General features: G+C 44.7%; 1 protein-coding gene across 1 annotated transcript; it reads right to left on the reverse strand.

The window, feature by feature from the left end:
- Positions 1-9,129: 9,129 nt before the first annotated feature.
- On the reverse strand, positions 9,130-11,555 carry GPR25 (G protein-coupled receptor 25). The gene has a single exon (XM_019514272.1). The coding sequence runs from the start codon at positions 11,415-11,417 to the stop codon at positions 10,344-10,346; it is 1,074 nt and encodes a 357-aa protein (XP_019369817.1). The 5' UTR covers positions 11,418-11,555; the 3' UTR covers positions 9,130-10,343.
- Positions 11,556-12,204: the final 649 nt, after the last annotated feature.

The following is a 12,204-nucleotide window of genomic DNA, read 5'->3' on the forward strand; positions in this document are numbered from 1 at the left end:
AGATTTTAAAGTGGAGCCTGATTTGTCAGTGGTAAAACCATCGTAGAGGACACACTGGTTTTCTGCTACTCTGTCCTCTATTGCTACAAACCCAATTTTTCTCTTGAAAATCGAGGACATAAAGGAGTCCAGTTTTGTATCAATAGAGGACAACCGGACTGTCCTCTATGATGGCTGCCCTAGGTAAAGGGCAGGCTGAGATGAAGCCCAGTTTGGGGGTTAGAGGTGAGGATGGGGTAAATACCAGTCAGGGGTCCAGTTTGGCACGACATGAGAGGGGAGACTGAGGCGAGGTCTGGTCGGGGGATATTAGAGAGCCGGAGGTGTATCCTGGTTTGGCATGGTGGAGCTGAGCCTTGATTTGTGGGGAAGCAGAGAGGAGCTAAAGTGAAGCCTTATTGTGGGGCAGAGGAGGTGTAGTATGGGGAGGCCTGATAATGGTTTGTGGGGGGTTAAGCCCGATTTGAGGGAAGGGTGAGCTGTGTAACTTTCCAGGGGCAAGGGAGAGGTTGAGAGTCAGCTTGTGTTGCAGGAGAAGATATGCTACTCAGTCGGATTTGAGCAGATGGGAAAGCTAAACAGTAGCTAAAATTTTAATGAAGGTTTTGGGGCTAGGTCAGCACAGGTGCCGGCTAGCCCCCTCTCCCCCTTCTCATCCATGTAACAATCACAAGACTACTCCAGAGCAGGGGCTTCCCTCCCACATTCCTCCCTTCCATCTAGACCTTTTAAAAAGGACCCGAGTCAAGTGATTACAATGGCTCCCTGACAGCCTGCTGACCCTCTCATTCCCTGTTTTGACTTCTGCCCAGGGTCAAATTCCTGAGCCCTGCATTCCAGAGCCACCGGAGGCCAGACATCTATGCCAGACTGGGAGAAGTGTGCTTGAGACTTCAGTGAGGCCCAGGCTAATGATCAGGCTGTAGTGAGGTTTTTCAGAGTGGGAATCCTCTGTCCTCTGCCTTTGTACTCTAAGCAGCATGGGGCAATGTCATGTGGATTGGCTTCAGGGTGGGCAAGGAACCCTGCAGGTTGTCTGCTTTCCAGAAGCAATCCCTGCCTTTTTATATCTTCCGTAGTACAAGTCAAGTGACTTCAGCTGTGTTTCTCTTTGGACATTACCTTTGAGTAATGACTTGGGGCACCATTGCATAGGGATTTTAGATGAGTCCCCAAATGCACAGGTACAGCCATTTTTAAAAACTGAAATCTTCATACTTTCCGAAGCAGGAAGCAACTGTGACCACCTGAAACCTGAGATCCTGCTTCTGCCTTTATTTCAAGCTAATTTACATCATCACAGATCCTCACAGGAGGCCAGAGGCTTTATACCAGCTATGAGCTGACTGCCCAGAGTTTTCCATCTATTGACTCCTCTGTGAAATCCTATGAAATATGAACCTTAATTTCTACCCAGGAGAACTTTTACAATCTTTTCTCCAGTGTCTGATGAAGCGTGTTTGTGCCCGAAAGCTTGCAATTAAAGAATTTTTTTTTTTGCAAAAATCTTGTTGGTCTAATAAAAGACATCATCTCTACTATGAGTCCTGATTGCCAGGTACAGCCATAGCTTTCAGAGGAGCTCTGAGTACACAAGCTAATTTGGGTGCATCAGAATCAAATGTGGTGAGACACTGCACACAGAAACCAGAGAACCAGACAGTCTCTCTGTAGTAGTTCCCTCACTTAGTGCAGACAAGCCTGGTGCCAGAATCTCGATGCTGGGAAGGTGTCTGAGTTGCCCTCTTCATACCCTATATGCACCCATGGGAAACCTTCTCCTGAGAGCCCACTTAGCTCAAGAGATTAATCACAGGCTTGGCTTGGTTTTTTATGAACTGACCACATCCTCTGCTGCTGGCAGACAGGGCAGGTGATAGGAAGTGCAAATCAACCCGGCTCTCAACTGCCAGCCCCGAGAGGGTTACAAGCCTGTAAGAGCAGACAATGTCTTGATGCTGAGAACTTCTCTGTCTGTCTCACCACGAAGACTAACCCTTCTAAGTGTGGTGGGTCTCTAAGACCAGACAATATTATTTGGAGATGCCCCAGAGAAGGAAGGATACCAAATGAGAGCTGGTGAGTTGCAGTGATTTCCCACCCCTCCACCAATTTTGATCCTAGCTGATGTTTTGCTGCAAGAACTGAGACCATTTAGCAAGGGTCAGGGCAGTTTGATCCCTAATCCTTGGGCATTACTGTAATTTCTTAAGGTGCTAGGATTTCACATCCTAAGACCACACGTACCCCGCGGCATGTTGGAAATGTATAGAAGGTAGGTGAAAGAAAGGAATAGGAAAGCAGAAGGGAAAAGGGAAATATAGTTGGAGAAAAAGAAAAATGGAGAACAAGAAAAAGAAAAATGGAGAACAATTCTACGGTATCTCTTCGGGTGTTAGGCAACTTCAGTAATATCTTGTGGCAAAGGGTTCAATAAGTTAGTCATAAATATTTCCATTTACCTGTTCTAAATGTGTTGACTTTCAGCTTAATAAAGTATTGTAAGATAAGAAAAAGTGAATAGGACCATGCAATCTATCTTCTCTATACCATTAATAATAATAAATAATAACAATAAATTGTTATTAATACCACCATCACATACTGATGCTCTTCAAGGCAGTATCCACAGCGATGCTCAAGTTATTGTTCTCAGTGCCTATAGTTAATTTAGAGCCCAACAGGGGTTATGAGCAGTTCGAATTATTTATTTCAACGTGTGCATGCTGCTTAGTTTCTTTTATCAACATTGAATGTGCTGCCATGCAGCCTGTACCTTCTGCTGAGAGAGCTCTTTCAGAAGTTGATCCAAGTCTTCACCAGCCCTGACTTCATTGCCTTGCTTCAGTTGCAAATTGTACCATCTCAACTTTCACCACCTTTGTTTAGGTATCAGTAAATCCATTGCGTTCCTTTACTTGCATAAAGCCATGTGAACACAATTATTATTCTGAAAATTAGCTTGAGTATGAGCATGAAAGCAGAGCTGAATTTCCTTCTGTTTTTTCGCTTTCTGTTGTAAATGTTTAGATGCCTGAAGAATTTCTTTATCCAGTGGCTGTAGAAACAGTCCAACATACAATACTTCTTAGGGGATGGAGCTTACTTCTAGGAGGGACCTGTTAGACCTATCTATCCCTGATTCCTATCATTTTGGACCTCCTCTATATAAAGATGCTCTGATGTTCTTTTCAGGGGGTTGCTTCAGGCATGGTTGACACATGGTTGACACTCTAGACTAGTGACACTTAGGCCTAAGAGGCTCAGGAGCCACCTGTGAAGTCAGTGTCATAAGCCACAGCCATGTATGGTAAAAGCTGTTATCCGGCATCCCTTGGGAATGGGGGATGCTGGAGAACAAAATATGCCAGTTAACTGAGCAGCCCGAACAGGCATCCTTGCCTGTTCAGGCCACCACTTCTCCTGCCACATCCAGCGTGTCGCTGCCCCTCCCACAGGACAGGAAGGTGGGCCCTGTGCAGCCTGCTATGCCATGGGGGCTCGGCAGTGCAGGCTGCTTTGCCCCAGGCCGTGGGGGCTCGGAGAAACCAGGAGTGCCACGATGGGCACTTCCGGTTTCACTTTACCTTACAAGCTGGCATGCTGGTTAGTAGAGCATGCCGGTTTGTAACGTGCCAGATAACACGGCTTTTACTGTATATACCTGTGGGTGAATTGTGGCAAATGCTGCAGTTCAAAAGAAAAACTCTGCAATACATTAGTAGCTCTCTCATTATTCTAGGAATATGATTCTTACTTGCATGTATGGGGTTTGTCTTTTCTGCAAACATGAAAAATACCAAACAGGCGTTATTAGATGCTGCAAAATGTTATTTGGGCTAAGTACAGGCATTCAAAAAGCCTGAGCCTGAATTGATTCAATATTTGCAGGTTAGTTTAACTTGCATAGATTGAACTGTCAAGCAAGTGAATAGACATTCACTTTTGATTCAGGAAATGCAGGCACATATCTGCAGTGGGTCAGACCAGAATCTGCAGGGTGCTATAACGAGCCCTCCTTTTCCTTCTATAGTGCTGACCTGAGGGGTGGGTGCAGCCAGGCCTGGGCAAACCACTGTGGTTAGGGAGGGGTTTAAATCCCCACCCTGGGCTGCACAGTCCCCAGCCAAGGTATGCCTGGAGGGGGAAAGGGAAGCAGCCCTTGTCCGGCTTCCCCCACCACCTCCCCTCCTTGCTTGCTGCTCAAGGGATGGGGAGTGTTGCCAGACCCTGGCCCCTGGTTAGCACTCTGAGGCAAAGTGGGGTGGGGAGGGGAGAGAGGAGCTGCTTGTGTGGAGTGCACGCATCGGTGGATGATAGTGCATGAGCATTTCAATCTCTCTTTCACTGCTTCTTCGTACCGTCTGCAGCTGTAGACAGGAAGTAAGTGGCACCAAAGCCTCTCAGAAGTGCCTCTGTTCTCTTGTTGTTTGGGGTATTTACAGCCACTTCCCAAATCGTTGATGAGAGCAGCATGACAGTGTGAACTGGTTTGCTCCAGGCAGATCTGCTGCCACCTTCTTATTAGCCTGCTAGCTAATGCTTCATATTTGCCTAAATCTCAAACTGACAGGTTCCATTCATTGCAAACCAGGTCATTTCTCACACCTCTCTCTGTCCCCTATTGAACACTAACAGATTGCAGGACTAGGAAGCTGCACTCTAACCAGGCTCGGTAATTGATGCGGAGAAGCAATCACCAGCATGAATCGCTGCATAGTGAAACTTCATTTGATATAAGGGTTTTGGGGCAGGGGATGCACTTGGGATGCCTGCACTCTGACGGCTTTGAAGCAAGCCAGCAGGGAGCTTATCAGAACACAAAGTATATCAGCCCATCAAGTTGCTTTTTGACTACAAAAGAAAATAAAAGCGCCTCTCTCATTAGTTCAAGCTCTTCTTACCTGTAGTGTGCAGACAAGGTTCTTTGGGTGAATCTGGTACAAAAGATATCAGATTCACCCAAAGAATCTTGTCTGCCTATGTCCTCAGACCAACACGGCTATCACCTACACCCCTGTAGGGTGCAGGAATTTACAAGGCTTTTGCAAGCTACCGGCTTCTTGCTCAGCCACGCTGATCCCCACTCACACGCTTTCTCACGGCAACTAGACTGTAGCTATAAAATAGAGCTGCTTTGCTGCTAGCTTCATCCCATTTAAGAAACAAAGAAGCTAAATAGAGAGAGATCCCAGACACACGCACACTGCTACCACTAATAATCACAGCAATGCAACTGTAGACCTCAGCGGGAGCGATAAATGTACCCGCACACTCCTTGCTCTCTCGCTGTGACGGGAAGGTTAATCCCTATATAAAGAATCCTGGGGAATAAGCAAAGTGGTCAGCAGAGGTCTGGATGTTTGGTGTGTGGCGGGGGAAGTGTGGAGAGGGTGGCGGGGGAAGTGTGGAGAGGGTGGCGAAAGCAGGAGAGACACAACAAACCTCAAAGAAACTCAGGAAGAAGGGAGGGAGCTCTGCTTTCATGCTCATACTGCAACCCTGGCTGGCTGACAGATATTCCCAGCTGACCTGTTGATTAGTTCCAGAAAGCCCTAAGTGGACACTGTTCTGTCTGCCTCCTGTCCAGTGAAATTGGAGACATGCACACATAGACACATCTCAGCATTAGCTAGCATGGGGGGCATGGCCAGATGCGGTAGCCTGAGGCAAAGGGGGATCCCGGCTGAGATCCTGCTGATGGGAGGGGAGGGAGAGGGGGATCCCTGCTTGAACAGTGAGTGGGGAGGATGGGGTGGGGGGAAGCCTGTTGGATGGTGCTGTGCCCCTGCCAGGCAGACCCTGCTGCAGTCGCCCATCCCCTTCTCAGTCAGCTGGAGCAGTGATAGTGTTGGGGAGAAGAGGGGCAGGGCCAGCCCTGCTGTCTGGAGCAGACAGCACAGCCCAGCCCAGCTCAGGGCTGAAAAGCATGCTGGGATGCTGGGGGACTCTGATTTAGCTTAAACCAGGAAGGCATCTGGGACAGAAGTTCCATAAAGCAGTTTGACCTCAATCACTCAGTTAAGCCTGATACTATGTTCAGCCAGGTTTATCTTGAACCAGTTTCAGCCATCTTGAAACTGGTTTATGTGCACTGAACTTTTGTTCTGTTACAGATTTAAACCAGTGTCTGATCACTTAGACTGGTTTATGTGTAACTTCTGTCCCTAGCTGTAAAGTCTGCAGAGGGAGGGGGAGGTTTCAAACATTCTGCAGTTAAAAAAAAAAAACAACCCCCCCAAAAAAACCCTCAAAAACACATGCACACAACCCTCCACCCCCTAATACATTTGATTTGAGCCAAAAGGTTGAGAAGTAATGGAAATGATGCACCCAAACAATACTCCATGATGTATATGAGAATTTTTTTTACTGTCTAGTTAATCAAATTTAAGATGAAGGCCAGTTTTAGAAGGAATATGTCTTTTTAAAATGTGTCCTATTTGAAGAAATACAATAGTTAGTTACCTGGGAGAGGGAGAAATGGAAGATGATGTTTCTGCTGGGCAGCAGTACCCTCTGGTGGGAAATACAGTATCCTGCAGGTTCAGTTCACTACAGACTGACTTCAAGCTGCTGGTGGTGTGAAGATGCTGGGAAACATTTTCCTGTACTCTGACAGTGACAGGACCTGGGTGATTATGTTTGTAGTCTAAGAGAGATCTAGACCCCCAGAGTAAATTGCTAATGCTAACTCCTCTCACACATCTCTCACATACACTCTACACCCGACTCGTCTCCCCTGCCTTTCCAGATGCAGGGTTTGGACAAGTTTTGTTATATAGCGACAGATCTTGAAGCTTTCTGATGTGGAAGTGAACTAGACTGGAAGATTTTGGCCAGTCCAGAACTTTGGGCACTGTGCATCTTACCTGACCTCCCTTTAGGCCACTGAGAAGCTTTGAGCAGCTTCTCAAAGCCTGGGCTCAACTTCCACCCCTGCTCTCTTGCTCGCCGGGGACACATTCTGATGAATGTGCACATGTGGTTTATGGTGCCTCAAAGCTGAAACACCACAAACCACACACAGCACATATGTACCCATGCACTGCACTGCTAATTTCAAGCACAGCAGTTTTTTGTTTTTTTTTGGGGGGGGGGGGGGTTTGACACCAGTATCTCCCACCGTAAAAAACCCCCACCATTACACAAGTGGTGTGGCACATGGGGCAGCACCATGCAGCACCAGAAATGGAGCCTGGCTGACCAGAGCTCTGCTCCTAGTGGCTGGCTCAATGCTGCTGATGCCCCAGGACCCCATGTTAAGGCTGTTGGGGACAGCACAAGTGCTGGCCCCAGTCTCCCCTACCCCACCCAGGTCAATTTGCCACGCACTGGTGCATGCATACAGGAGCATTCCCCGGGACAAAACTGTTTTGAATACTTCGAAGTTCTTAGCCTCAGTGATATTTTGTGGTAGACAGCTCCACGAGTTAACTATGTGTTTCCTTAAAGCATACCTATATTTCGCCCCCACCTTTCCAGCCCACTCAATCTGTTCTCCTTCCTGTACTGTACAGGGGTACCTGGGATAATGCCTAATATCGGGTGAATGGCAACCTTGTGCCTGATGTCATGAGTCCATATGCTTGGCATGTTACAGCTAGGTGTGTGCCTAGGGAGAAAGCACAGCTCTTTTTGAAAGCCATTTTTGAAAGCAGGGGGAGGGAAGGAGAGAGGTATCATATGCTACCTGCATATGAAGAAGCTGCAAATACCTGAGATAATTATGGAGTCAATTGAATACCAAATATGTGCAGAAAAAATTTGGTAAACTGTAATGCTTGAAGGCTGGTTTCTAAGGAATCTGTTGATGAAATGACCCCAAATTTGAATCTGCAATCCTATCATGCACACCCAAAAAGCACACCAACCGTCAAGGCAATTTGAGTATGCACATGGGTCTTGGAGCACTTAGGTATCTTGACCTGTAAATAGGAAGTAGTACTCGACCTTAACTATAGCAGAGCTGTCACTCCTTTATAATAAATGACCTCACTTTTTCTCTTCAGCTTCCTCTACTGCAGTAGTTCTCAATCAGGGTGCCATGAGATCCTTTTAAGGGTGCTGCAGGATGCTGCACGCTGTTAGCACTATTTAGTTTGCAATCATGATTCAAAAGGTTATCCCAGAGATTTCAGAGAGAGGGACCACAACTATGGATTTCTAAGTTTTTTGCATCAGAAAATTTGCTCTATTATTTTTTATAGTAAAAAAAAAAATGTGAAAAACAAGAGCTGGCATTTTCTGAGCAGTGCCTCAAGTCTATCCAGGGAAGCCTCCAACCTATTGGGGGTACTGCAAAATCTCCTTCACTGAAGGTTTCTAAGAACAGGTTGGACAAACATAGGTTAGGGATGATGTATTTCTCCTGCCTCAATGCAAGGTAAATGACTAAAAATTCAGCTGAAGTCCCTCAGCCTCCATTTCTTGCATATACTAATATTAGCCATGTCCTAGCACAGGTGCCACTCAGATTTAATGCATGTTTTGTGACACTTGAAGTAGCATCTGTTTATTAAAAATATACTTGATAGGATTGAACAGAAGGCAACAGACATGTCAATTAGTTGTTAAACCTCAAGCAGTCCTTTTAATAACTACTATTAATTGATGTTTAATTGATAGGTCTGTCATCCATTTGTGCCTGGCTTCTTTCAAAGTCATGAAAAAGTCATGCTGTATAATGCATGGAAACTGAGTATAAATTGAATGTAATAAATCCAGTGTTATCAGTATTGTTTTGTAATCCACACGATCACTGAAGACTAGATTGTAAATTAGTTGCATTGCTGAATGATTAGTAGAAGGTGACTAGAGATTTTTGTCCCCTGGACAGAGAGGATGAAGGACCGGGAACAGGAGTTGGGGTTTCTAAGCACTAGAGACCATTACTTGAGCCTGGCTACTGCTGCTGCACAGTTCCCCGTGCACACACGGCTGCTACTGCTACAGTGTCCCTGGGGGCTGCCAGCAGCCCTGCTTACCCAATCCTAGTTACACTCCCAACGATTAGTACCAAAGGTTGCAGATTTTAGAGTCAGCAAGTGGTTGTCCATGCCAGGTCACTCTGCATAGTGGCTCAGTATTAAAAAAGTATATATTGCACAAGCATATTATAAGACCAGGGTTATTTTTAATAGTAAACACATTACTAGTTTTTAATTAACATCACATTCTTGTTACTGGATCTATTTCTTTTCATGTATTAAGCTTATTAATGTAACTACTTAACAAGAGGAGAGCTCTTTTTTTAAGTACATGGTCACAATTTCAGCAATTCTGCCTTCATTATATAAAATAAAATACAACAGAAGCAAGCAAGTGATTAAATTTGCTTTAACACTGTAAAATATAACTGCAATGCTAACAACATACATTAGATTTTATACTCTATACCCGAGGTCTGATTCCAGTCTAAATTACTCCTAGTTTCGATCTCTTGACATGGGAGACCAAATCTACGTAGCCTTTTAATTGTGCAAATACTTGGAGTGTATTCTGCCTGAAATCAGTAAGGCTACTATGTTAACAGGGATCACATGTATGAGTTAAGACTGTGCCTGCTCAGTTCTCTGGCTTTATATTGGTGTAACTCAGATCAGAATCTGGACCCAAACTTTTACACAATTTTCTATATTTGTTGTTTAAACAAACCTACGTGGACCCACAGCCAGTCCTGCTCCTGCTCCCACTACTTCAGCTACTGGACTTTCAATGCTTAAGCAAAACTAAATAAAGAGCCTAATGATTGTGCTTGCTGTGATACCATAGTCAGAGTGTGTCCTCCATTTCTCCATTTATTTAACTCCCCAAAAGGACAGAGTCACTAGATATAAAATTGGTTTAGATGGAGACATGGTGGTAGGCAACACCAAATGAGATTTCCTTCTCCCAAATGAGAAGAGAGCATTGGTTAGATTAGGTTTTGGTTGAGAAGTTAATTTCACTGGGAGCAGTCCAATTAAATCTCCCTGTCAGAACTGAAAAAAATCTTAACTTCTTCCTTTTTTTTGTAATTCATTAGAGCTTGTAGAGATACTGTGTGTGTGTGTTAATATAGCATCATTAACATTAATGGAGTTACACCAGCAAAGAACTGAATAAATTTTCTACTGACAATTGATATGCCTATGATACAGAACCTTATAGTAGTTCTATGTATATCTGTTGCCTAATACTGCTATAACAGAGAGGTCCTTCATGAAAGGGCGGTGATTTGCCTTATCAAATTTAATCTGACACCTCAGAATGAGTGGCTCATTTTATATACTCACAAAAAGCAGTAAAGATGCTCAAACCACAAGTCACAGGCTAGTATTATAAGCCTCCCTTTTCCAGTCTTACATACTTGGTTGATGGCAAATAGATGATGACGGCTTATTCCTGCTGGCAAACATGAGGCTGGACTCAGCAGCAGATGAAAAGAAGACCAAGCCCTGGGTTGGCTTCTGGGAAGCGCAAAAGAAGTGCAAACAGCATAGCTGCACCCGGCGACGGAAGTGGTGATCCATAAAGGCATAGATGATGGGATTGATGCAACTGTTCATGAAAGCCAAGTAAATACTAAGGCTTAGACCCCATTTGATGGCAGTCTGTGCTGAGCAAGAGAGTGATGATTCTTGATTGAGCTCTGAAGGACTAGAGAGAATGAGGAATGCTTTAAAGGCATTGAAGGGCAGCCAGGAGCAGATGAAGGTGCTGATGATGGTAAAGATGATCTTGAGGGAATTCTTTGTCCCCTTTCCCATGCTGATATGGCTCAGCAGCTTGATGCAGATGGAACAATAGCAGAACAAGATGACTCCTAAGGGTAGGAGAAAGGTCAAGATGAGCAACGCCAGGCTATACTTGCGGTAAGCAGAAGAGTCCTCGTCCTGACAAAATTTATCAGAGGCGTTGAGCTTCCTGTACAGCAGAGATGGGATGCCCAGAAGGAGAGAGAGAGCCCAAATGCAGCCACAGGTGGTGAAGATACATTTCTTAGTCACGGAGGACTTGGAGCGCACACGTTTCATGACCACCAGGTAACGCTCCACACCCATGCCCGTTAAGAATAGGATGCTGGAACACCGGTTCACAGAGATGATGTAGCTGCTGACCTTGCACAGACTTTCTCCGAAGTACCAGTGATTATTATGAGCTGCTGATAGTGCCCAGAGAGGCAGGGTGCAGACGAAGACCAGGTCAGCTACAGCCAGATTCAGGACAAAGTTATCTACCATCCTCTTGTTGCCCTTCTTCATGGCCATCAGCACAATCACAAAGAGGTTGCCAATGAAGCCGATGAGAAAAACGAAGAAGTAGAGGATGGGAATGTAGATATGAGCGTAGGGCAGCTTCTGCTGTTGGCATAAATCTCCCAGCTCATAATCTCCAGACATTTCAAAACCAGTTATCCAGGTTTCAGTTGTCATTTTAGCAGCTGTCTCCTGCACTGAGCAGATCCTGTTCAATGAGAGGTCCGCTGAGAGCTTTTGTAGAAATCGATGCAGGGGCTGAAGGAAGTATGCTAACTCCGTAGCTAACTGGTTGTTTTTTTTGAAAAAAAATTCAAGTGGCTTTCTGTTTTTATGAACTCGTGAAACAATATTTTGCATTTGCTTTTATCGCAGTGGTAAGCGTTGTGGGGCGGAGGACTGCACTAAAGGGTGTGAGCATTTTGGGCTGAGATGAGTCTTTGGAAACCAGAAAAAAATGATGAAAAAAAAATTCAAACAAAACAAAGCATAGAGTGAAATTCGTAGGTAAATATGGGGTAACTGCAAAATGCCCTCCAAGTTCCCTGGCAAACACACTGCTAACTCAGGATCTTTAAACCCTAGTTTTTTCTTCTAGTACTTTTTAAACAACAAATTGAAAATATTGCAAAAAGGGAATGATCAAAGCCAGTATGTGTCGGGTGGGGGAGTGGGGATGAAGCTGTGGGAGGTTTTAAATCATTATGATGTTACACCGAAAGGCTGAAAGCTGATTGTTCTCTCATGTTTACTTTGAAGAATTCAGGTTTTTTGTTTTGTACTGCTTAGACTTCACTGGTGGATTTCTTAGACCTTGCTTGGCTTAATTATAAGAGTGGAAAGATGGCACTTGAACAAAAGCTTTTCTCTAAAATATTTCTTAGGCATTTGTCCTAATTCACCAAATAAAAATTTTAAAAGTCTGTGTAAACCTCTTGCAACTGGCATTTGATTCAAAGCCTGT

Source organism: Gavialis gangeticus, unplaced genomic scaffold, assembly GCF_001723915.1.
Source record: "Gavialis gangeticus isolate Ggan-Ray unplaced genomic scaffold, GavGan_comp1, whole genome shotgun sequence".
NCBI lineage: Eukaryota > Metazoa > Chordata > Crocodylia > Gavialidae > Gavialis > Gavialis gangeticus.